Genomic DNA, 27,313 nt, shown 5'->3' on the forward strand with positions numbered 1-27,313 from the left:
CTAAATCATGTCCTCAAGTGCCACATTTACATGTCTTTTAAATACCTCCAGGATTAGTTCCCTGTGCAGCCTGTTCCAATGCTTGACAAACCTTTTGGTTAAGAAATTTTTCCAGTATTCAATCTAAACCTCCCCTGGCCCAACTTGACACCATTTCCTCTTGTCCTATTGCTTGTTACTTGGGAGAAGAGACCAGTCCCCACCTCACTACAACCTCCTTTCAGGTAGTTGTAGAGAGTGACAACAATGTGGTCTCCTTTGAGTCTTCCCCAGATTAAACAACCCCAGCTCCCTCAATTCCTCCTCCTAAAGCTTGTGCTCTAGACTCTTGACCTTCTCTGGTCACACTCCAGCACCTCACCAGCTTGTGTGTGTGTACATGTACATTGCCAAGTTTGTGGTGTTTAACATCCTGAAGCTGAAGGAGGTGGTGACCGCTGTGTGATTTGGTGGGAAAGTGTTGGCCAGCAGGAGCTGCTGAGGAGATGGTGGAACAGGGGGGCAGGAGGCTTGGTGAGTCCACACACATCCCCAGAGTTAGGGCAGAGGGTGGCATGAAGGCATTATGACCTCAGGCTGGTGGCTGTGGTCTGAAAAGAGGGGATTTCCTGGAGCTGGAGTTGCTGGTCATGCAGATGCTTTAATGTAAGGGTCCTTCAGAGACCGCAGGCTTAGAACAGCTTTTCTGGCAGAGCATGATTTAAACAGCTGCTACTGAAGGCCTGACTCCTGTTTCAACCAAAGTGCATTAGGCTGCTCTGACATCAGTTTATATGCTGTGTAAATGACAACACAGGTCCCTGATCCCCATGTAACAGTAGGCTCAGACCAAAGTCAGACAGTTTGGCTTGGCTTTTCATTCCTTGGTAGAAATGCTCTTTACATTAATTTTTATAGCAGACTTTTAAAACCAAAGTTCAATATGCTTCGTGTGGGCACTAAAATGAAGCCACAATATATTTTCTAAAGAATCAAGGCTTTAACTGATATAATTAGGCAGATGTTTCCCTCGTTGTTTTTTTTTTTCCTTCCCATGTGCTATGTCATGCAGTTTAAATTCTACCTTGTGCTTTAAAGGCCACTATGGTTCGGTGATGCTCTGCGAAAATTAAAGTGCTTTGAACCAAGAAGTGTTATCTAACCAGAAAGACATCATTTTATAGAATGCTCTATGTAGTGGTAGTAATTTACATACTAAATTGAGGACTTCATCACTGGAATGTTTCCTACAAAATTGATTTATCCTCATGGTAGATTCTGCAGCTTAGTGGGAGAAAAGTGTTGGCCTAAATCGAGCTACTGCTATGTGATCAGATCATGTCACGAATGATGTACAAATAAGTGTGTAGTTCAGCACTTATTTTGGTTTTGTGGTGGTTTTATTAAAAAAACCCAAACAAAACAACAAAAAAACCCCTTGCTTTTGAATGGCTACCAAATAGCACTCCTTCTCTGTAGCCCTAAACCCTGGAGCAGCCTGAGCCTAGGCTAACCAACACAAGATAAAGCAATTTACATTTACTGCTAATGATGTAAATCCATCCTTACGAGTTTCAGAAGATAAGTAAGAAATGAAAAATGACTATATTTCAGAACAGTAATTACACGTTATTTTCTTCAAGTTTGGCCTGTTCTGTCAATCTGACCTGTATATGTACAGAAAGAGAGACGACAGTTTCCAGGCTGAAAGTGTGTATAGTATCAGTACAGATTTTGTTTTAATTGCACTTGAGTTTTTGAATGTCTGAATCTTTGAAGTCTTTGTTTCAGCACTGTATTTAACATCAAAATTGCACCAGTGTTGTTTTTAAAAAAAAACCCCAAAACATATTCCAAAATAATTTTTGTACTTTTTCAGTTCTGAAAATTTGAAGGCCTTTAATTATGTTTTTCATGAGATGGGGCTTTGCAGTTTGTCAGCTTTTAGATTTCAGAAGAGAGCGATATGTCTTTGGCTTAACTGAAAAGCAGAATTGTTCTGAACTCTAAAGTGAGGGTTGTCATAGTAGGAATTAATGGGAAACTCTAGGCCTGAGAGAAGTTAATGATAAATTCTCCCTGATATGCAGGAGAGGCAGTGTTTCTAGACCACTGGAGCTGTTGCAGGTGTCAGTAACATGGACTGTGGTCATGGTCTATGTATATGCTCCAGTCAGAGTTGATGCAGCTGATTGTGACAAAAGCTTTCTCTTTTTTTGGTGCCCTCAGTGGAGATTAAAGGGAAAAGTGAGTTCTTAATTGCAGAATTGCATGTTATTTTCATGAATGTTTCAAAGATGTTGATCAGATTTCAAAGGTGGAGCTTATAAAACTCAACCATCTATCAGCAGAAATACTTCTTAGAACCTTCTGACATTAATCATATTTATGTTACTTACCTGTCTTCTGTTATTTGTTGAGATTATTACATGTATAAAGACTGCATTTTTCATGATTGTGACAGTTCTAAAGTGATGTTAATTAAACTTGAATTTTATGTGTTCTTTTTAAAATGCAAAAATGCTGTATTAAAATCTTTTTATTTCTGCCTCATCAAAATTAAGATGCCTATTTAGAAACCTTGCAAATCTGTAGTCTATACTGTTACAATAGGAAAATGGGAAGATGTGCTGCATATATTGCAAAAGAAATTTCCTTCCTTAACTCAGTAATTTGTTATATTTTTCTGAAAAAGGTAAATTTCTCTTAAAAATTAAAAAAAAATTGCAATAGGGGAAGAATAGTAGAAGAGCAAAAGGCAGTATTAAAAGAGAAAATATGTCTAAATACATTTCTTCTATGCTTTTATCATTTTGCTCTGCTGATGAAACATTGGTCTGTGACTGTTGCTCTGTAGACAAGAGTTACACAGCTCACTGCTTATTCATTTCCTGTTTCATTTTGTAAGTTGTAAAGTTTGTAAGTTGTTTTCTCTGTGGAAAAAGAGTACAGTCCTAGAGTCTTAAACTTCACAGGAACTTCATGTAAAATTATGATTCCTATAAGAAGCTGCTAAAATGAACAAAAAGGTTGACAATGTTGACAGATTACATACATAATAAATAGTATGGACTTGCTGGACTAAATCCAGAGGAGGACCACAAAGATGGTCCAAGAACTGGAGCACCTCTCCTATGAGGACAGGCTGAGGGAGTTGGGGCTGTTCAGCCTTGAGAAGAGGAGGCTCCAGGCAGACAGTAGAGCAGCCTTACAGTACCTACGGGAGGCTACAAGAGAGCTGGAGAGGGACTTTTTATAAGGGCATATACTGACAGGACACAGGGTAATGGCTTTAAACTGAGGAAGGGTAGGTTTAGATTAGATATTAGAAAGATATTCTTTACAGAAAGGGTGGTGAGGCACTGGAACAGGTTGTCCAGAGAAGTTGTTGATGCCCCATTGTTGGAAGTGTTCAAGGTCAGGTTGGATGGGGCTTTGAGCAACCCCAATGGCAGGGAGGATTAGAACTAAGTCCTCTTTGAGGTCAGTCCCAACCCAAACCATTCTGGGATTTATATGAAAATGTATCAATAATCTTAAAAATATTTGGTATATTAGTAATATTACTAATGATGGGTTAAGAATTGGCTGATTATTAACTTGCTGAATAAATTCCTGTGTTTTACATGTAGGATTTTGTGGTCAGTGTATGTTGTTCTGTTCTACTGACTCAGCCACTGGCTGGGACAAAACATTCCAGCTTCACCTGAATATACATCCTTTTATTTTTTGAGACTAACAGCATTTTCTTTCACTTTCTTAGGCTTTGAAATTAGATTGTTTCACTAAAACCCATGACCTTCATTCCACAGTGTCTGAACTCCCATTCTAGCACGTTTAGTTTGCTTGCCTTAAGAGCTTCCACTATCAGTTTACAGTGAATTGGGACTTCTAGAGATGAACAGGGAGATTTGATGTGCTGATCAGCCTGGCTGCAACTTTCATCATAATTTATTTTTTTGTGTCAAGGTTACTATAAATCACACTTGTGTTTCACCCTTTTATTTATCTGTAAATAGGGGGTTTCTATTTTAATAGGCTTCTCTACAGTAACTATCAATCCAGTTTAATCCCAACGCATTCTGAAATGTTGAATATTGCTGAATGCAAGGAAGTAATGATTCTTGTACATCATTAGCATGCATACTGTCTTTAATAATATTTATATAGATACTGTCAAACATAATGGATTGGTAGTTGGACTTTTTTTATATAGGTAAATAGAAATTACGCACAGGCTTTAGTGAAAGCTTCTTGGATATAATGAAGCTGCAATATGATCTGCAGCATCCCTATTTATAAGGTATATAAAATATCCTGTGGTTACTAGAAGTGCTCTCACTTAGAAAGGTTATCAACTTACTCTGGAATGAAAAAGTAAGCTCAGAAAAATTATTCAGCCATGTTGTGCTGAAGTACACAGAATAATCTATCAGGAAAATAACAAAGATCGAACACACCTGATTTTTTCTCCTTTCGATATCCTATGCTTAATTTTTGCATGACAGCTCTATCTGGCAGGCTAACCTCCCATCAGTGCAATCTGTCATTGTTACTTAAGTTTTCTTTCTTGTTTTGCAATTGCTGAGGAGTCATAATGGCGTGCTCCCAAATCAGCAGTCAAGAAGAGCAATCCTCTCTATTTGTATTTGTTAAAAGAAAGGGAAAAGAAAGAGATGGCTTCTCTGCTTCCTCTCTGTCTTGAAGGCCTTCTCCAGAGCTGTTACAGAATTAGAGGATTTGCTTTGAAGACTGACTGTGAAGACTTAGTTACAAAACATGAAGGCTTGATTTTGGGACTTCTGGGAGTTATTATGGAAATCTTTTAAGTTCATCCATACATCTTGGTTGCTTGCAGATCCCCTTCACTTTCCATAATTAATTTCTGTCTAATAGCTGGAAAATGGAAAGCATTCATTGCATCAGTGAAAAAGTTGTACGTCTTTATAAAAGCACCTTTCTAACCTTTCTTTTGCTCGAATTTGCAGTGAAGAGAACTCATACCCATCATGGGACACTGGAGACAGCTTATTGTACTGATGTACAGACTCCTTCCCTGTGTAACCCTGAACTTGGGCAAACTCACGTTTCTAACTGGGTTACTGAGTTGCCCTTTGCTCAAGTCAACTCTCCAGCCTACTTTTGAGTGCAGAGAGCTGTACCAACAAGAATGATATAGTAGTTTATGTCCCTAAATCTTTAAATACTTGATTGTGGATAAACCAAGCAGCTGCAGTATTGAGTACCTATTGTGTACCTACTTACCCATATGTTGCTATTTCACCTGATTTGCTGCTTTCAGCTGATGTTCAGTTTCCACCTGAGAAAGGCTGCACTTTGCCGAAGAGGCAATAGGTGAAATGCTGGACTGATGTGGTACCAGAAGGGCTGGTTTTGGTTCAGGAGCCCTCCACTGCAAACTGTGAAAAGGAAGGAAATGAGTAGATGATTCAAAGTGCTTTCTGTGACCTGCTCATCCATTCAATTGCTGAAGGAGTGAGGAAGATTAAGTTCAAAAGGAGAAACACGGGGGTTTTGCTTCTGTTTTAACTGCTTATCTTCATATGCTCATAACAGTACTGAGTTCCCAGGACCTAGGCAGGTACAGAGCTGCTGAAGTAGGGGCTTTCATATTTCAGCTCTTTGCTCATGCCAAACTCAGCTACACCAGGGGGTTACAGTGGTACAGAATTAAATCTAGATTCTGTCTTCTTACCACATTATCAGGTTACCCACACTTCGTGTTTACAGAGAGTGACATGTGCATGTTGGAGGAAGCCTCTAGCATTGCACCAGACCAGATTTTTTTTTAGTTAGTAGCTTTCCTAATCTAATCAGCACCTTAAAAGTTATTTCCATACTGTTTCTCCTCCCTCATTCTTTTTATAACATTTCAGTTGGACAAATTGTACATGTTGAGTCGGAGATGGTGGCTCCTTTTCCTAGCTGAATGAGAGATGCTGGCGGCCCTCCACAGAGGTCTGTGCTGTTTGCTGCAGAGCTGGGCCAGGCAGGAGCCGACAGATTGCTATTGATGGAGTTAGCATGCAACCTCTCTAAAGCAGGATGAATAGGAATTGTTCACTCTGTTTTCCAGAGGACACTTTCAACCCAAATGGATTTATTGTGTATTTGCAGTTCAGTAAATCTTTTTTTTTCCCCCTTTCCTATGTCTGTAGTTGCGACAGGGTTTATTGATGCATGTGCAGAAGATAATGAAAAGCTACATTTCAGCTCATCTTTATGGGCCTCAAAGTAGTTTGCTATCCTAAATGGAGTTGCTCAGATCACATTAAGAAAAATGCTTTTTGTGGGGAAAAAAACAAGATGTACTTCAGGTCCTAACCCAGTAAGAAATTCCTGCCCTAGAGGAAAGCCAGTAATTCTAATTTCTAACAAAAACATCTTGCACAATTTCCTTCTTGAAGGACCTGGGCCAGGCTGGTGGCCAAACACCCTGCCTCCCTGTGCTGTACTACCAGCCCATGCTGCATATGCAAGACCTGACTTGTGGAAAGGCTCCTTTAAGGAAGGAAATGTCAGTGATTTCGTGGGGTCCTAAATCTCCATTCCAGGAAAAAGCAAGGCCTAATTGGTGGTGAAACCAGCTAATGTTAGCCCTTGGCCATTTCTACTGTCTTGTTTCCTCCCACAGTTGGATTACTCTGTGTTTGTACAGCTCCAGCACAGGACTTGCCCTGGAATTGCTTGTGGGAAGTAGTTCACCTTTCATCCATAATTTCATCCAAGCAGTCTAGTACATATTAATAATTTGTGAGTTTCCTTTGGCTATGAAAACCTGCTCAGGACTGGGCCTCTGAATCTCCTTCCACTTAAAGGCTTTGAAATCAAGAGTATTTCTGATGAAGCTGGTGTCACCCAGGTGGTAAAAGATTGCTGGGACAGAAACTGAATGCGAAAATGCCGTTCAGCACAGTGTGTGGAAGTGTAATTGCGCATTAAGGGGATGGATTGTCAGTGTGCATTATATGCCATATATGCATGGCTGCAATTTAGACATACTCACCATTGGCACACCTGTGTTGTCTGTGCATTTCAGGCAGTGAGTCAGGCAGAGGCTGGCATCACGCTCTGCTTACAGGGGAGGAAGTTGCGACATTCAGGTGGCCAGTGTTGCTGGACTTCCTATTTTCTTCCTTTGGGAGAGGTTCCCCTTTGAGATTTTTTTTCTAACATATTTACTTCTTGAAAACTGTATTTATTTTTCTTTTTGCCCAATTTTTGGTTGTGTTACTCATCTTAAAATATTCATAGCTTGTCTCTGCAGGCTCCCTTCCTTTCTTTCCTTCCCATTGTTTCTCTGTCTCTTTCTACACCAATTTTCACTGAGGTGTTTCTATGCAATTTCTGCTATTTGGCTGGTGCCTGTGAAGTCCCATCCCAATAGATGGTAGGAAATCCAATGTGCATCATGAACAGAGCTCTTGAAATGTTTGTGGCTATCCTGAGAGAAGAAAAATAAAAGAGAACCTGTCTGGCAATCTGTAGATACAAAACTCAAAGCAAACAACTGCTAGGCTGCAGTTGGGGCCTGTGGCTTATTTCCATGTCTTTGTGGAATTCAAGTAGAGAATTCTTTTCTTCCTGCTTATAACAATCACATATAGTATAGGCAGAATACAGAAGCATTCACATATTACACATGTAATAATTTGAGTGCTAATTGTCATAGTGAATTATATTTTCAGTGTATTTTTCCAAGTGCCTGCCTGAAGCTGAACATAAATTTTTTTAGTCCTCTAAATTTGTAGTCATGTCAGTTTTATTCACTGCAATTTTGCTTCACTTTGCCTTACTTTAGGTTGCAGATCATACCCAACAGTGGAAGAGTGGATTTTGAAATTTTTTTACGTGTCAGATTTCCCTGTATCCAATTTTATCAAAAAAGCTGTCACCAACTTCTTCTGAAACCAGAAAACCTTTTTCTTTCTAATTACATTTTTACCATATGTTCATCCAGATGGCATATGCCAAACATTCCTAGGGTGTTATAAAATGACCTGACTTTGGAGGATTTAACTGTTGAAGAAGCTTATAAAAAAAATAAAATTGACACCGGGGCAGAAAAGTAGTCCTAGAAAGAAAGAAAGAAAAAAAAAATCTGATAAATCTTTCCAGTTATATTTTGTGCCTGTGATACTGAATTCTCAGTATACACACCTGCATGAAAACAGTGGAAATGTAGGGAAAGTTGACTCCTTTTTGAACTGCTGAAAATAAAATTTTTGTCTGTTGAATATGTCTAAAAAAATTCTGGAGCTATGAGCGACGTTCTGGTTTCCTGCAAAATGGAGCAAAAAAGATTTTGTCGAGCCACCAGATTCTCTGTAGGAGCAGTAGTTTTACTTAGTAATGTAATAACTACTTGGGCATTTTTTTCTTGAAATATCATTTTCAAGTAGAAGGCAGACAAAGTTGATGCATGATTTTGACACTTGTGTCCTAGTTCTTAATAATTCTTGAGGGATTTATTAGAGAAAATAAATTAACTTGGGGTATACTGAGAGATGCCAGGAAGGAAGGAAGGAAGGAAATTATTTTTCATATTTAACTACTAGTTAAGATAAATAAATGAAGATTTTTTCATTTTCTGGAAGGTTTGCATATTTAATCTCACCTATGACAGTTCCCTTTGAACTGCCATTGTTGTTTTGGTAGTCTTTCCAGATTATTAAACAGAAAAATGTAAAATAGCCTCATGTAATTATCAGTCTCCATAATACTGTCTCAAGTCTCAAGCCATTTTACCTAGTGTTAATTCCTGAAGAAGAGAGATCAATGAGAATCAAATTTTCTTTCTTGTGTTTGCAACAATAGCTTTTGGAACTCCCAGGAAATTTTCAGTGCATGACCCAAGACTCTGAATAGAATATGAACCAAGATGTAGTTTCGGGGCAGGATGGGCAGAGGCTCATGGTCTCAGGGATTCAGATGGACAGTTGTCAATGAAGGTTGAAAATCACAACTGCAAAACAGAACAGATCCTCCACCTCCTCCAAATTAATCTTAATCAGACAGGATTTTAACAGTGCTCAATATGAACTGGCTTTGCTATTCCTGAATTAAAGCTTTTATAAAAAAAAAGTCCTTATCTCCATCCTCCTCGCCCAGTTCCATTCATCAGCCCATGAGTGGTTTGACATTTCCACATACTCTTCTCCATCAGTATTACACCTGCTGTGTCTCAAGTAAAAACAGAGTCTATTTTGTAGGTAAATCAACCTGTATAGCAGAGATATTGTAGCTGTTTAAAAGCTAAGGATTAAACCCCTCAAAATAGCGAATTGGTGTTAACCCGTGAAGTAATTGAAACAAACTGTAACAGGGGAATATGAAATGAAACACCAAAAAGCAGCCTGTCTCCACCCTGTCAAAATGGCAACAGCCATTTGAGTACTGTTGTTTTAGAGTTTGTGGCTGTGCAGCTGTATTCAACTCAGCTTGAGGTATCACTTTTTTCTGCTCTTTTTTTGGATGTCTTTGCAGAACGGAGTTGAAGTTGTTCCGGTGTCTTTGTTATATATTTCCAAAATACTGCTCATCATAAACAGGGTTGCTGCATTCATGACATAGCTTTCAGTTTCTTAGAAGAGTTAGAGCCCTAAGCATTTTCCTGTGGAAATGCAAACTCCTGCCTGCTCAGCACAAGCTTTCTTAGCTGCTATAGACAAAACTCTCAGAATTAGCCCACCAATCCCTCAGTGTCAGGGAATGACGTGTCAAAATCCAAAAGCTGAAAAAGCATTGTATTCAGATACTTTGCATTTAATCGCTAGTATTCATTATTAAATCAAGGTCTTCATTGTAGTCTTTGTTTAGATATTCCTTGCATTATTCAACCTGTAATTTGAATGAGGAAAATGCTAAGAAGTTTTCCATGGAAAATATTACCAAGTTAATAATTCTGAAGCTAATAATGTGAAGATTCAAAGTACCAGCCTTAAACCACACCTCTGACTTAAGCTAAGGATGAATTTGGGTATACACATGCTACGTTAGGTTCCTCTTAATGTCCTGGGCAGCTGAATTGTGTTTGCAAGTGCTGGTGATTGTGTTGCAGCTGATAGTGTTCCCCAAGATGTTTTTCTTTCCTTAATTTTCTTCCTCTTTGTTCACTGTAGGCCCCTTTGTGGGTAAGTGTGCACATGAATTTTATGCCACCCTGCAGTGTCTCCATTCTTCTCTGTATGTTGGTGCATGCATGCTCAGATGCCTTCTCTCTCATTTCCTCTGTTAACTTCTCTTTTGAGTAGAGCAGTTGCCACAGACAGTTTTTGAGAGTAAGTGCTTGGAATTACACTTCTGTTATGATTTTCCATAGCTGGTAGCTTATCTTTCGGAAGAGTCTGGTGTATAAAATCTCTGTTCCAGAAATTCTCTAAGAATTACTTTCCCTAATACTGGCAGCTGTCTCCCACTGCTTACAATATGAGTGCATCAGAGAAGATAGCCTTTTGTAAAGCAGGAACTTAGCTCAGCCATTGAAAATGCTAGGAAATAGGTATCTCTCTTTGAAAAGGCAATCTGAGGGCAGCTTGCGTTTGTGTGTATGGAAAGAACAGTTCATACTTAAAATCTCAGGGTTTTTCCTTTTCTTCCATTTTCCTTCAGAAAAGTGAATCTTTAGGTATAGTACAAGAACTGTGGCATCTAAACACATTTTTTTACTGTGTTTGAAGCAAACATGAAGTTTGCAGTGTTGCAGTTATTCTTATATTACACAGTACAAATGATGCTCTATGTAGTTTTCCCTAAAGTGACTGTTTTGAGTTCAAGTTTATTACATTCTGGTTTAGAACTCTAGCATAGTTATTCTGCAGATGTCAATATTTTCCATAGCTGAGATGGAGATCAAATACTTCCAATTAATGCAAAATTTAAATTAGTCTTGAACTGTGGTACTACAACTGGCATCTCAATAATGAACTAGCCACAGGAGGAAGCGGGTTTGTCAATGTACCATCACACAAAGCTTTGAGTATTCATCTAATCTCTTCTGGGACCATATTCATATATCTTGCTGCTCTCTTGAAATACACTTCCAATGTACTGAATGACACAAGAATATCTGATGCAGCAAGCTGTGGGAGCGTGAGCTGCAAAGTCTTTTTAGTTGATGTATTTGAAGGTGGATAACCTTAAAAATCAATAGTGTCTGCTGCACCACTCAGAATCATGATGGACTGTTCCTCGCTGATCCTCTTGCTTAGGCTTTGAATAACTGATGCTGCGCTGCTGCAGATTCTCAGTACCAGCTGATGCAAGGGCTGGAGCAAGGCATCCATAGCAGGGCTGCTCTTTAGAGCAACTCTCTGTGTCTCCTCTTACAGTTTGTTATCTGAAGTGCAGCTGTTGGTGGATGTTTTGGGGGTTGGTTTGGGTTTCTTTCCATCATGATTTAGTTTTTAAACCAGGCTACACAAGTGCTTGAAGAGAGAGGATGCACAGTGGCAGGAAATTAGTTTTCAAAGGCTCAAACAGTATTTTTTAATTGCTTGTAAATGTGGCATTTTCTCTTTGGAAACAGAAGACTCTTTCTGTTTGGGCTTGTAGTGCTCCAGTTACAAAAATGAAAACAACTGTTAGGAAGAAATGATTAAACAGAACATCTTAACTTTTTGGGAAGTTTAGTAAGGCTGTCATCTAAAAGAGGTAACAAATGCAGAGTTTCATGTTCTCTACCAAAACAAAACTCACAAGTTGAAATAGTGACACCTCAGAAATTGTCTCGTAAGAAAGACAAAATGTTTGAATGTCTAGCAGCACAAATCATAAATAGGAATCTTTTGGGGAGGAGGTGCCTGGGAGGTCTTAAAGATAGATTTCTTAAAGAGTCTGCATAAAATTCTCTGGGATTTCTAACAGTTAGTTTGAAATGAACAATAGAAAATTATGTAAAATAAACTGACAAAAACTGGAAGAACAGGAGGAGAATAAAGTATCAGATGTGATGCACCAGCTAGTAAAAAGCATACATTTCTTTGCTGACCTCACTTTATGCAGATAGCAGTAGAGCACAGAGATATTCTGTTGCATTCCTATTTTTGTAAGAAAGTAGCTTCTTCTGCCTCTGATCATATGCATAAAAAAGCAGCATGTTACTCTTAGGCAGACTGAATCTAGTGATGGGGATAGAGAGTTTCTTTGAAGAAAAGCCCTAGAAAAATCCAGTAACAGAAATAGACTCCCACTGAGAGTTTACTGAGATTTTGCTCTTCTGTGTATCAGTAATGAAGCAGATCATGAGGAGAATGGAAACTGATGTCACGCCCAAGGTGTGTGTATTGGGGAAAGATCAGAGCAGTTTTTGTGTGTCATTGATGCTGAAAATAGATCTCGGACTCCTCTTTGGACTCCTGTTTGGAGTTCTTCAGGGAATTGTATTTGCGGATGAAAAAGGGACAGGAGGTGAGAGCAACAATGCTGGTTGCATGGTATGCCCCTTTAATTCTCATATTATAGCATATTATATATATCAAAGATATGGGAAAATTACTTGACATTCTTATTGTTAATTAATTATGAGGATGCCAACTTTCGAACTGATGATACCATGTACTGCTGTAGGGATATCTGCCTCTCTGATGTGCATTTTGGTGTGCTTAGGTTGGGCCCCTGGTTTTTGCCTTTCTCAGAGCCTGTAGCCTCTCTGCAGGCGGGGTTGGGACTTGGCTCCATTTGTCTACTGCATTTATCTGCCAGGAGCTAGAGTTAGTTCAGCACTTGCAGACTTACAGTCTGTTGAAGATAAAAAAGGAGTTAACTTTTGGCTAGGCAACTTCAAACAAATGCTATCTGAGCTCTGTCAATACTGCAATAACTTGATGCCATGAGCTGTTGTCTGTCTTCATGCTATGCTGACCAGGTATTGCTTGTTGCCTGCAGTGGTGACTGTATTTCCTGAATCATGAGTTTGTTTGATGGCCTTTGGAAGGGTATAACACTGGAGCAGTCAGTTTGTCTGTCTAATTGGCACTGGGAATTGGTCATTGTGATTCAGTGGGAAGCTCCAGGCATTGGGTGGAAAATGCAAAGTATGTTTTGGTTCTGACGACATACAGCATCAGCTACATTTTAGTGCTTATTAATGTTAATTTTAAATCTCTATGCTTTTAAACTATTACCTGTTTCATGGATATATGACGTTGGATAGTTTTCATCCTTTCTATTTTCTGTTTGAAAAATCAAGATCTTTCCCTCCATCCATGAGAACTTTTTCTTCTAGGTACAATAAATAAGCTTTGTCATAACACTGTAGATGAAAGTATTTTAGTAATTCCAGATAAATATATTTTCTTAATATCTTTTTTTGTTTGTGTCTGGAATGGTTTGAAGTGACTTTGGAAAGTTTACGCAAGTAGTAAATACAGAACCGCTACCTGTGCCTTCGGTAGTCTGAGAGGACTCACCTCAGAAACTTGCTTAACATTTTAGAAAACCAGATTTAAATGTGTGTACTCTTTATAAAACATCTGGTGGACTCTAACTGTTGTCTTTTACTTTATGAATAGGTCACTACCATTATTTTTCCCTTCCAAAAAATGAAGGATGAAAAATTCAAGCACAGATGACAAAGGCTTTATTGTCGAGTTATTTTTCTTTCATATATGGGGTATGATTAAATGTGTGCTGTCAAAAAGAGGCCTCTTTATAGCCTGATACTATTGATTAGTATTTGAAACCTGCCAGCGGCATTATTACTTTATACATAAGAAAATATAATAGAAAACTATTAAGTTGATATTTAGTTCCTCTAGTGAGAACGTTTCAGATATTCATCTCATATCGTTGCACAAATTGCTTGGCTCAAGTAGATACCACAAAATCATGTTTTAATGATTTTTTTTCCTTTTTCCATCTTTTTTTTTTTTCCCCACAGTCACATGACACAATCAGCCACATTTGAAGACCCTCGAATAGAGAGCTGCCAAATAACCCCTCCAGCCCCTCGGAAAGTGGAAATGAGGAGGGATCCTGTGCTAGGATTTGGGTTTGTGGCTGGTAGTGAAAAGCCAGTTGTTGTACGCTCAGTAACACCAGGTATGTTTTCCCCACCTGACCCTGGAAGAAAACTCAGTCTACTGAGATGAAATGCAGTTACAAATTTGAGTATTGTTGAAATATTCAGGCAGACAAAGTAATCACAAATACTAGGTAGGATTTTAAGCCTTGTATTATCCACTGGTTTCCTTCCTCACACTCATTATTGAACATTATGTAAATGTGTTAACAAAAAGCCAGTTTGGAGTTAATGCTCTGAGCCATCACTATTGTTTGCCTGAAAAAAGTTAACTCATTTCATTCAAGGAAAGAAGGTCTTCTCACTCTTATCTTTATATTGGCTTGCTATCACCTTCATTGACATTGAATCAGTATTTTCAAGAGGTATGTTGAGTAGTGAGATTAAAACTTAAATATTTTTCATTCTTTTCATTATCAGCTTACCAAGGAGAACTAGGTTTCTAAAAACAATACTTTTTTTTGTAAAAGAGGATGTTATTGCTGGCTCTTTTTGTTTGTTTGTTGATTGGTTGGTTTTATTTGGTTGTTGGTTTTGGGGATGTTTGTTTTGGGTTTGCTTTGGTTGTTTTTTTTTTGTTGGTTTTTTTGTTTGGTTGGTTTGGTTTGGTTTTGGTTTTTTGCTTGGTTTTGGGGGTTTTTGTTGGTTTTTTTTGTCTTTTTTTTTGTTTGTTTTTGGTTTTTGTTTGGTTTGGTTTTGGTTTGGTTTTGGGTTTTTTTTGTTTTGTTTTTGTTTTTTGTTTTTTTTTGTTGTTGTTGTTGTTTTTTGGTTGTTTTGTTTTGTTGTTGTTGTTGGGTTTTTTTTTTAGTGAATATATCTGTATAGCTATGTGGTTAAAAACCAGGTAAAAATAAATCAAAAAAGTTATGAGGGATCAGGCCTGGGACTGATCAGTCTTCTGAATAGCAGTCTCCCCAAAAGCTCTCAATGCTTAAAAGTTCATTTGTTATATAAAAATGCTATGAAGCCAAGGGCAGGGATTTGACTTTGCTCTTGTTCAATATATTCTCCAGAACCCCCATAGAGAGGAGAGGAGAGGCAAAATTGATCTGTCAAGTTCTGATGTCATTTACCCCTGTGTGTGCATTGATTTCATTTATATTGCTTTCACATGAAGTGAGCAGTGTAACTAATATTTGAACTAGATCCATACAGTTTATTTCTCTCAACTTGGCATTATTAATGTAGTTTTATGTTAAAGTTGGAGGATGTGTTTATTATATTCTGTTTCAAGTGAATGGGAGGAAATACGAGCTCAGGACAATATTCTCCTATATGGATTTGTGTTCATTTATGCTGGATATAGAAGTGGAGTAAAGTTTTCAAAGCAAAGGAAAGGGACAGCATTAGCTCAATTGGTTTTGATACGGAAATATTTTCTTGTAAGACTTTATCTTCCTATTGGTAATATTATTCTGGGGTTTATTTATCATCATTGAAGAGTTTAAACACAGAGACTAGAGAGGATATATCTTTTCATTAGGAATTGTGATGTCACACCACCTTCTGGGCATGTAATTGTGCTGAGAAGTTTAATGTGCATTTTATAAAGCATAAACTCAATGTGCATTTCAGCAATGTTGGAATCCAAAACACGTAGACATACATGACTGATTGTCTATTCAGATAAATGCAAAATATCCATGTCTAACTGAAAGTGGCAATGCTTTTGGATGTACCTGTGTTCATCAAGTGGTGGGAATCCAGAGGAAAAGAGACTCAGAGGTTGGAGGTATAAAAAGTTACTGTCTTCAATTGAAGAAAGCAGGTTTGTTTTGCCCAGAACAGAAAATTCAGAGGAGACACCTGTGAGTGACGTTCAAATACGTAAGTGATGTTTCGTAGGAAAGAGGAATAAGGCACTCTCTAGTGTTACTTTGCCTGGGACAGGAAACAGTGTGTTGCAATGAGGAAAGTCTGGCATAGACACCATGGAAAAAGATTTCCTGATCTTAACAGTAGATAAATGGGATCATTTGTTTGCAGGAAAAGTAATCCTTCTCAGGGTGTTCTTACAAAATATCAGGCAAACATTGATCAGGCATGGGTAAAGTATGTTTGATCATACCTTAAAGGGTACATTAGTCCACCCCTTATGGGTTCTTTTGGCCCTCCCAAAAATCAAGCCCTTATTTTACGTGGTTATATATGGGTTTGGAACTTGAGGAACTTCAGTAGAAGCTGCTAAGTCACTAGCTTTCAAGATTGTCCTGGCGAGGAAGTACTGGTAATGTCAGAAATAATGTTGGTGTTAAACATGTCATTAGTTGAAGAAAAAAAACCACCTGTAGTATGAGAACAACAGAGTGTGTCTATGCATTTACAATGGTCTGCTAACCTGTGCTTTTTTTTTCATTCCTCTGCAGGCGGGCCCTCTGAAGGAAAGCTTATACCAGGGGATCAGATCATAATGATTAATGATGAGCCAGTCAGCACTGCTCCAAGGGAGAGAGTCATCGACCTTGTCAGGTAGTTGATGTCCTGTCACTTAAACAATGAACCCAACAGCTTATTGCCTGTGCAGTCATTCAGTAGTACAGCAAGTCTTCTCACGGCTGAGAAAAGAGAAAATAATGTTACTTTAGTCATAACAAAGAATGGTGAATTATTTTATTATTGAAATGAAGTGTCCTCTTAAAATGTCATCTGGGTATCTGAAAAAGGTGTAATAAAATCCTGCAACAGTTCCAAAGTACTTGGGTATCAAAAGAGGAATAGTTTTCTCCTGGTATCCATTTTTGGTATGGGTTGTTGAAAAGATAATTCCTGGAGCAAGGAAGTGCCAGTCACTGTTGTATTATTGTTCATTTTTTACATGAGTAAAGTTGGGTTTGTCTAATATGAAGAGGAAAGAAAATTTGGTGGGCTGATTTTTGAGAGTGAATGAGTGCATGTAAATATGTAGAGAAGCTCAAGGAGTGTTTGAGTGGATTGCAGGTAGGTGAGTTTGTGTGAAAAAAGCAGGCAGGGTTGTGTAGATAGAGCACAGAAATTCAGACAAAAAAGTGATGGTGGATAGTCCAGGAAAGGAGAAATGTCAATATTTGTAATAGCATGTAGAAGGAAAGAAAGGACAGACTGTCAAATGCTAAGGATGTAGAAAAAGATGTGTCGCGGTTCACATAATAAACTTCGCATTTGGAGTAACAAGAAATGTTACCTCACTGAAAAGCAAAATGGCAAGTAATTAAAAAGTTAAACATAAAAAATAATAATTTAAATTGCAATAGCCTAGTTGCTGTACTCCAGTTTTGTTTCTGTATTCCCTTTGTCATTGGTGGGTCTAGTTGATTCCTGAGAGATATTCAGATTTTAACAATGCAAGTGCCTCTTCTCAAAACCAGTACCTGTGCAGTGTTTTCAGTGTTGCTCATGCAATTTTGAGAAGTCATACTTGCTTTACAGAAATTTGGGCAGGAGGTGCCATGATAGTTGTACTCCTCCTGTAGATGACAATTTGAGCAAACAAGTGCTCATTTGCTGGGGATTCAGCTGTGAACAAAACTTCTAAAAAAGATACAGAAATGGCATTAAAATGCCGACAATGCTGATGCCTCTATATGTGTTAGTGGGATTACACAAAATATATTTTCAGATTTTTTTCAAAAAGTACTAACCTGCCAGTCAGCTAACAAACACAGTTTGCCAAGAGCTTCTTTTCTTGTGATGAGTAGACCCCATGAACTGCAGGAGCTATCCTGTTCCTAATTAATGTCTGTCCTGTGCTCTGTGTTGACCACCAGCATAAGCCTCAAAAATGGATCTTATACTCATTTTTGATGTCTTTATTTCTTCATAAAGTGATCGTATTGCCTTCTTCATTTTTTCTCTGATTCTTTGATATTTAGGGGGAGTTAGGATCCCTATCTCAGTTCTCTGCTAACAGCAATATGTAGTAATAACAGTAAGGAAATACACTGATTAGACCTGAGACAAACTGAATTTATTGTGTGTCTGATTCTCTATCTGCCTTCAAATGAGAAACTCGGTAGAATGTCACCCTCCCCAATTACATTGACTGCATAGGTAGTGTCAAATTGAGTGTTGTTGCATTCCAGGGAAAGCTTTCAGTGATGCTTTCCTTACTCTGTAATTCTACCTCTGCTTTTAAAATCTGTCTGCTGTTGGAATTTTGGCAGAGGCTCATTCTTTGAAGAGACTCAGAGTGAGCTGTATTGGGGTTGTATGTTACAGTATTTGAAATTAAGAGCTTTCTTTTCATGCCAGTGGGGACATCTGGAATGATTAGACCCTGTCAGTGTACAGTCCTGACACCATAGCAGAAGCAATTCTTTACATCAATGAAATAATGAATCTCTTCCGTATAATTGAAGGTTTTCATATGGATTTGATACATCTGCAACTTTTAAATGCATCTACATTTTTTGAAAGTGCATGGAAGAAGTTTTGAAATCTTATTTTCCTGCTGGCACTAGCATGTCAGTAGTCAACAATGAGTGTGTTTTAAATTCATAGAGGAAGTGAGAGATTTCTGGAGGTCATCCAGTCTAACCTCTTGCTCCAGGCAAGGTAGTGTCAAAGTTAAATGTGGCTGCTCAGCACTTGTCAAATCAACTTTTTAATATCTCCAAATATGGAGATTTCACAACTACACTGGGCAGATGTTTTTGTTCTTGACCAGTGGCCTTTCAAGAGAACATGAGCCAACTTCCTCAGTAGCCTTAGAGGCATCCCATCTAGGCCCATGGACTTGTGAGGGTCCCTCTTACCTAAGCAATCCCTGATTATGTCTTTGTCTACCTTTGTTCCCTAAATTCTGTCACTGGTCTCGCGGACCAGGGTGGCAGACCTTGCCGCTGAAGACCAGAGCCAAGAAAGCATTGAGCACCTCAGGTTTTTCAGTGTCCTTTGTCAGGTTGCCCACTCCATTTAGCTGTGAGTTCATATTTTCTATGGCTTTCACTGCTGTTGTAGTTGTAGAGACCCTTCTTGTTACCCTTCACATCCTGGATCACTTTCAGTGCCAGCTGAGCTCGATAAATCCTATCCCTGCCTGGCCAGGGTAGGGCTTTTGTGTTTGTCCTGGGTAACTTCTCTTCATGTCCATCTCTGGGTTGCTTCCATTTTGCACTGGTCTCCATCAGGCTTTCCCTGTAGAGCCAGACTGGTGTCCTGCTGTGCCTGCCTACTTTCCTGAAGGTTGAAGCAGACCACTCTGGCAGTTGGAGGAGGTACTCTGTGATCATCACCCAGCTCTGCTGGGCTCTGGGCCTTTCAGAGCTGCATCCAACGGGACCCTGCTTACTGGTGCCCTGGACAAGCCAAAGTCTGACTTTAGATTGGCCTCCTCTTCCTCTTTTCCTTCAGAGTCTTACACTGTACCATCTTGTGGTCACTGCAGCACATGAAAAATTGATACTCCAACACTGTAGTTTTTCTGTGCTTATGTGGTCTCTTGCTGAGAATATTTTATATTCATGCTGTGAAACTCCATGGCTATTTTTATGCAGCTCTCCCTCAAAGATTTTTGTAAAGTACAGAAACAATTTGTCTTAATATAATTGCAGAGAGTGTGGAAAAAATTAGTCTGCTTTCAAAATACTGGCCTAAAGATCATAGTATGTCAAACAGAAAAAAAAACAAATTGCATGAGAAAAAAAAAAAAAGACAGGTTTCACAACCAGGTGAGTGTCATACTTTAACAGGCTTAGGAAAACACAAAACTGAGCAAAAATATGCACAAAGGTTAGATGTTGTGTCAACCCTGAATGTTAGAGTTTTTTGTGTAATGCAATGTTTAGTTATTTTCCACAAAACTTATGTGAAACTTATGAAAAGAGTTATGCAATTGAAGGAAAAGAAAACAGTAAAGATAATTTCTGCTCCAATCTATCTTAAATAAAAAAAAAAGAAAATTCAAAATGTTCACCAAAAAGGCTATCTAAAAAACATCAATTAAATCTTTTTTCACTAGGGTAAAGCATATCCTAATCAATAAGTTTGCTTTATTTCTAAATTTCCCACAAAATAAGTCAGAGTAATTTTTGTCAGATCATTTTTTTTTCTTCAGCCCTTATCCTATCAGTGCCAAACTCATGGTCTACTCTTTACTTCTACAGGATTAGAAATAGGTAGACTTGTCTTTTAAACAAGTCCATTTTGTGTAATGGTTTTTCTACAGGAAAATGCAAGAAATTAAATGGAGTGCATAATACGGAAATGTTCCCATTTTATTGCATTTTAATATTTTAATTATGTGTGTGCTTTCTAAACATTAATTACTGAAAATAATCTTCCTTAAGTAAAAAGCTGTGTTAAAGCCACTTTTGCTTATTCCAGGGGGTATTGAGCAGGAACCTGGTGAAAGATTTTGGTTTGTTTTTTAAGAATTGAGGGATACTGTTGTATCCTAGGAGGTCTCAGGACTGGAGATTATTGGGGATATTCATTATAAATATCCCCTGTAGGTCATTCTGATCCATTGAATTCTTTTGGCTCTGCTTTGCTGGCAACACTTAATTAGTGTTCAAGTCGTTCTTTGAAAGCCAGGGTTGCAGAAATATGAATACAGTATGGTTTGCAGACATTTGGACTCATTATTTCTGGGTGATGTTCAATGGCTTTTGCACAATATTATATTCTCCTGATTTTTTTCTAGAGCACAAGCTCTAAAGTTATATTTATGATTTCACTTACAAAGAGAGGTCAAGCTTTATGATTGTTACTTATCTCTGTGGTCGATATGTGTTTCATTCAAGACAGAAAGTTACAGAAATTCAAAAAGGGAAGAAACAAACTCAGTTTTCTAAATGTAAGGCCAATCTCCAGACAAGGACCAAGCGAACAGAATACTTAAGAAAGAAGATGTATTTGCAGTGCAGTCAGTTCAAAATTGTATCAGGAGCTACTTATCTTGGTTTTATTTTACTGCTGAAACAGGTACTGTGAGCTTTTCACACATACTTAACAATAAGTACTTTGAGATAACATTAAAGTCATTGCACAATGGAGCAATTTTTTCCTTATTTGAAAGTGAGCGAGAATGTAAAACTAACGTGTTAGAAGCTGTGTTAATGTACGGTATCAATTAATGGGTTCTCAGAGGTACATATATTTCATTATCATTGGTTAATGTTACATTTGTATCTTTTTAAGGATCAGTTCAACCAACATTTTTTAAAAAACACTTAAAGAAGTATATCTAACAAATATTTTGCCTTATTAGATGTTTATAGGCAATTTCTATAACATGAATGGCTTATTTATCTTAGCTTGTACTGAGTATGCATTAGTTTACAAGGATCCCAATACGTGTAAAGTGTCGTTTTATTTAGTAAGGTATTTTACTGAAATTTTAGGTATTGCTTATGCCATAAAACAAACAGTGAGTAGGGTATGGTAGTGGTATTTTGTTCACACTTCAATTAAAATGGTTATCGAGACAACTTGTAAGGAGAAGTGGGCACCTGAAGAGGGTGATCCATCTGAGATACTTGTTTTGGAAAAAACTACCTGGTTGCAGAAAGCTTTATGTTTGTATTGGCTCAAAAAAGGGAACAGGAAAGTATTTTAGAGTAGAAACCTTACTTCTAGGTTACTAAATTAGGCTAGATTAGTCCATTTCTTGAAACTGTAAGAGGTGTAAATTAGTATTTGACGTCCTCTGGAATTCCACTAAAAGGCTTTATTTGCAAAGTGAGAACCGAAAAAGGTGAAATTCATTAAAGGCTTTTCTTTCTTGTTGGCTCTATTTTCTATTTAAGAGAAATGACTCAAAAACCTTTCTGAAATAACTCTTGCTTTGGCAAGTTAATGTCACAGCAAGTTTTCATCAAGAGGATCTAGAGGATTCTTTCAATTCTGCAGTAGAATTTATGTTTTAATTTTGTATTGCTGTAAGACTGGAGAGAAGGAACAGTCCAGGATTTTACTTGGCGTGTTGCATTTTAAGTGCTAACATGAATTTAATCAATACTGACCCTCCTCATCATCGTCATGAAATGGATGAGGATTCTTTTGCTGCCGTTTGACTCTGTGTATGTTAGGGGACCGGTTTTTCTAGTCTGTATCCTCACAGTTAAACACAGGTGTAAAAGGGAGCTCTGAGACAGTGCCTGTCATCATCGTCTCACAGCAGCTGAAAATACCGCTTTTCAAATGTAATTTCTGGCTCTAGGCTTAGACTCCTTCATATACTGAATCAAGTAATTTTGGTGGACTTAGTATTAAAGATATTCTTTCTTCATCAACATCATAGAGAAAAAAATCAAGCATATTAAGGTATTAGATATGATACTGCTTAGCAACAAAGAATCGTGAAAACTGCTTTTTCTGAAAAACCAGTCGTGCAGACCTTTCAATCTGAAAGCACTCCATTATACTCCCAGTTCAATATATAAATCTAGAGGCTATATCCACATTGTTTCAGGCCCCGATTGATGAATTGCTACTGTTTTGGGTTTTAAACACATAATGGTGAATACAGGGACAAAACGCTGGACCAAATGGTCTGTAGGAATTTTATGAGTGGCGTCAAAGGAGATAAGCTTTCTGCCAGGGCATTTAATTAGCTACTTCTGATCAGCAAGCCCATCCATGGAGCTCAGAGTCAGGATATGAGAACTCAGTTCCTGTCTGTCATGAGGGGTGTTGCTAGATATATATCTTCTACCTTTTGAGGTGTTTCTGCAACATAATATCAGAGGTAATTGAGTCACATTTAAAATTAACTCTGAATCTGTGAAAACACAGATTTAGTATTGTATCCTTTACCTTTTTTTCTTGGCTGTTGTGATAAGGTGCTTCTTGTTCTTGAGCTGATGTATTGAGAACTAATTCATATCTCTCCAGATTTAAAGTATTAATCTGCAATATGATTTCAGAAATGCCCGCCCACTTTTTCAAAGGCCTGTAAGAGTTAAGCTGAGTTGAAAGCTGTATAGAGATATTACTTGTTATTGTTAAAATCAGTACCAACTATGGACATTGTTCTCTTTTAAATCCATTGTATCTGTGAAAGCATACAGTCTCATATCTTTGCTTATTCTTAGCAGAAAGTTGACTGATACGGTTTAGAAAGGTTTGGCCTCAATAAGTCAGATGTTTGGAATGCTGAGAACTTAATTTAACATGTAAACTTAAGTTTCTTTTTATGTTAACCATGGTGAATGGCTCCCAGAGTTGGGAAGTCTAGGGCCTTTTTGAAATTTCAGCGCTTGATGTTGTCATCTGGTCATCATCTCACTCAGTTGTCCTCTAGAAAAAGGAGTCAGCAGTGATGAATTTCAGGTCAGCTGTTCCCTAACAAGTTGCTTTATGGTAACTGAATGCAAGGGTATAAATGGAGATGTGGAACAGCTGTGCCCAAAACTCAAGTAACTGTATTGAATGCCTTCTTCAGATGTGAACCAGCAAATATTGCTCTCATTAGCTTGTTCTGGCAAGCAGGCTTATTGCTTCTCATCCAACTAAACAAAAGCATTGGCTTGTCTGAATGGAAGATTTACTTTAAAGCCAGATGCACTGATGTGAATGTTTCAAAGTAGTTGTTTCTATGTAAAGTTATACAAATGAACACTCAGCTTTGAGTTTATTATGAATTAACCCTTCCACATGATGAATTTCCTCTATATTGCATGCTCAGCAATAGATGTTTATCCTTCTTTTGCTGTTTATGCAAGCCCCATACATCAAAGGATTACTTGGTGTTGGAATATGTAGCAGGAGGTACCTAAAAATCTCATGTCTTGTGTTTGGGGTGGGGAGGGTTAGAGAGGATGTGTCAAACTACCGAAATCTCATGGTTTCTCTTTCCCAACTGCATTATATGTCTCTTTTGGAATGACATTTCCAAATCATAAAAGATGACGTTGGGCAAGCCAGCCCTTTACATTGTGTTGTTTGTACTTGAATGTTCTTTGGGTGCCTGGAAGACGTTACAAAAGGACAGCTACACTTACACAAGTGCATGCACTATGAAATTTAATCAGCAGAAAGCAGAAACCTGGGAGCAAGATAAGACAGACACAGCTTCAGGAGCTTGGTTGGGAAGCACCAGTCTGCGTGCAACAGTTTCTGGGACTAGAGAAACAGTATAGGCTGACAGGAGAGGATTGTGCCATGCATTTGGGGCTGCCAGCATGGAGTGACTGTGAAGTATGAAGATGACAGAGATGCCTTCACCACTGCATGTACAGGACTTGGAATGGAACTCTGTCTGCCCTCACTGGGAAGTTTACAACTCCCTTATCCAGCCAGTCAGTTGCTAACTGATTCAGCACATACACATCAGCTAATGAAGCTACTGTAATGGAAAAACATAGCCATTTTTGAAAGACATGATAGTTACGTGCCTGTGATGCTTTGGGAAGGCTTTTACAATGTGTCTTTCACAGTGGTGGCATCAGCATTCCATTTTATCCTGAGTCAGTGCTGGACATCTGAATCATAGCAATGGACTGGGTTTTATCTGCTGCCTAAATAGCTTCAGGATAAAAGAGAAGTAGTTCTTTAAAAGACTGAAAGTTAGATGGCAGTGTCAATAAAATGGCTTGTGGTTGCTATGAATTATACCAAAATGCTGTATTTTGATAGAAAGATAGCAATGGTGATGTCTAGAGCTGAGAGGCAAACATGATATTTTTATGGTTTTGTAAGTTGACCCTTGGAGGTCTCTGTCAGCTACTGGTACCTTGTACAAGGGAAAGGCAGAAAGATTTTAATCACCTGTTTTTAAGGAATGCTGTTTTGGGGGTGGCAGTTTTATATGCACCAATGCTCACACAGGAGGTAAAACATAATTTAAACTGTTGAGAGAGAAGAGTGAAAGGACTGTGACCAATTTATAAAGTCTTGTATAGTTCCATTAGTTTGAAATGCTGGTAGTCTTTAGTTGTTAGGTTTTTTTCTCCTGTCAAGGTAGAAGCAGCATTCCCTGAGGTGGGAAGGAGATAAGGAGAGTGAGTGAGAAATTAGTAAAATCCTACTCAAAGCAAAGTGTCACCCAGATATCTTGGTCCATTGCTGTAATAGTGTAATTTTAATGAATTGTGCAACAGAAAGATCTTTCTTTGGCTCTGTGGCATGCTGAGGCTGTGTCTTTCTGGTTTCCTGATTCTCAGAGTTAGTTTTTAGTATTATAATTCCGTTTACTTCCCAGATGATATTTAGCTTATAAAGCAAAATAAAATGAAGAACAGTGCCTCCTGAAGCTGTGTGTGTCCACAAGGTGGCTGTCCCTATTAACATTAGAGTCTGGATCCAATGGATTATCTCTACACTTCGATTTCATATTCCTGCTCTGATAGCAGTGTCGTGCCTTTCAGTCAGCCTAAGACGTGTAGGAGTGACAGTACTTGAAACCTGTAACCTGTAGTTTGTCCAAGAAGCTGGAAAGTCACAAAAAATGGTAGAAATGAGAAAGTACTTAACTTGAATACTTAACATGTAAACTAGATTTGAAGAGGGAAAGGGACAAAACCATGCTTGCCAGTGACAAGCAATGGAATGGCACGCCAAAACTTGAGGAACTGAGCATTAGAGAGATCCCTCAATTTGCTCCGTGAGTTGTTGGCTACAATGAAGCACACTTAAAATGTTTCTATAGCAATACAGCCGCACCACGAGGAACAAGAAAGAAGAGCTCGAAACTTTGGCCCAGTGTTCTGCCGATCTGTTTGCCCCCTCCCTTCCTTGGTAACGAGGATGGATTTAAGGAACATGGACACCAACTTTAAAGAATAAGGATATAAGTTTACAATAGTGCAAAATAGTAAAAAAATACAAAATAAGCAGTGGCTTATGAAAGGATACACTTAGCAATGCATCTAATCATTATTACAAAGAAAGTCTGATAGTGATTAGTAGAGAGATTCATCACCAGTTATCCTGAGTACATTACCATAACCATCATCCAGAGTGCACTTCAGCTGGACAGGCCCCTGATCACAGGAAAGGTCTGGAGAACCCCTTCCCACTAACTCAGAAATCCTATGCAGAGTGTCCACTTGAGGCCTCCATCTTTGCTATGAGAGGGTCAAGCTTGTACAGTGTTAAACAAACCAGCTTACATCACTCGACTGATGTGGAAAAAAAATACCTGGCTTTATTCTCCCCTTGGTTTCCTTCTTGGGCCTAACCAGGACCCAAGGCAAATTCAAGGAAGGTTTAGGTTGGATATTAGGAAAAGGCTTTTCACCCAAAGGGTGGTTGAGCACAGGAACAGATTCCCCAGGGAAGTAGTCTCAGCACCAAGCCTGTATGAGTTCAAGAAGCATTTGGACAATGCCTTTGGGCACATGGTGTGATTCTTGGGGTGTCCTGTTCAGGGCCAGGAGCTGGACTTGATGGTCCTTGTGAGTCCCTTCCAACTCAGGATATTCTATGATTCTGTGAATACCAGTCCGATAAAACTCTCTCAAACCAAACTTCTTTTTGATTGAGAGACTTAATTGTATTGTAAAAAAATTGGATCTGGCTCTCGGTGCAGTTGACTTTAAATTTTTCTAACTTTTTTTTTGTGTTGACAAGGCCTGTTTTGTTTGTTGGGTTTTTTTGGATGCTTTTTCAAAAATATTGAGAAATAAGATCAAAAGGCTTAAGACTGTCATTAGTGAGTCCTTTCTCTTTCCTGCTTTCCCCCAATAAGAATAATTTTGTGATTCACAATCTCTCTTAGCAGTTGATAGTTTAATGTAATTAGAATAGAAATGTTGTAGAGACTTCTGTGTTGGTTGATGGACTAGAAAACTTAGAACATAGAATTAGATCATAAATTTAATTTAGCAGTAGTGCAGCCAATAAGGACTCCCAAAATTGCCAAGAGATTAAGTATCTACATCTAACTTTATCTGATATGCCCAATCAGAAGGTTAGTTAAAAGGGAAGGAGAACAGTTTTACATATTCTGACTCATTAGTCCCCAAAGTGAGATTCTTCAGTTAAGTATTACCACTGATTGAGATGACTCTGGGTCACAGTGGATCGTCAAAGGAGGCAAACAGTTTCTCATTAAACAAAGAATCTGAGACAAAAACTAGTAGAAAATAAAAATGGCTAAAAATAAATTCACTGTCCTAGTTAGAACATCTGGGACCAGTTCATCACTGTACGGGTGTAACTCAAAACTGTGTATTCTATAGCCTTCCATGCCATTTCCCAGAAACTGTTATCAATAGACTATTTACACCCTCTGCCCAGAGCAGCCTGACTCCTCAGGCTATAAACTAGGTGTTAAGAGGCTTGTGAGATAGGAGGGTGCTCTTGTCCTCATACCCATTGTGGAACTCCCCGTCCTGAGGGAAGTACTGGGCATTCCTGCCTGAACTGGAGGAT

General features: G+C 38.3%; 1 protein-coding gene across 5 annotated transcripts in view; it reads left to right on the forward strand.

Annotated features, from left to right (window-relative positions):
* The window catches only part of FRMPD4 (FERM and PDZ domain containing 4), a 299,178-nt gene that overhangs the window by 219,020 nt on the left and 52,845 nt on the right, over positions 1–27,313 (forward strand). For all 5 annotated transcript variants that reach the window (XM_017812340.1, XM_017812344.1, XM_017812343.1 and 2 more), the window contains 2 exons: positions 13,880–14,040; positions 16,387–16,489. In XM_017812340.1, the coding sequence (XP_017667829.1) occupies positions 13,880–14,040; positions 16,387–16,489 (264 nt within the window). The remainder of the gene's footprint in view (positions 1–13,879; positions 14,041–16,386; positions 16,490–27,313) is intronic.

The sequence above is a fragment of the Lepidothrix coronata genome, unplaced genomic scaffold (genome assembly GCF_001604755.1).
Source record: "Lepidothrix coronata isolate B3197 unplaced genomic scaffold, Lepidothrix_coronata-1.0 Scaffold35, whole genome shotgun sequence".
Classification (NCBI taxonomy): Eukaryota; Metazoa; Chordata; class Aves; order Passeriformes; family Pipridae; genus Lepidothrix; species Lepidothrix coronata.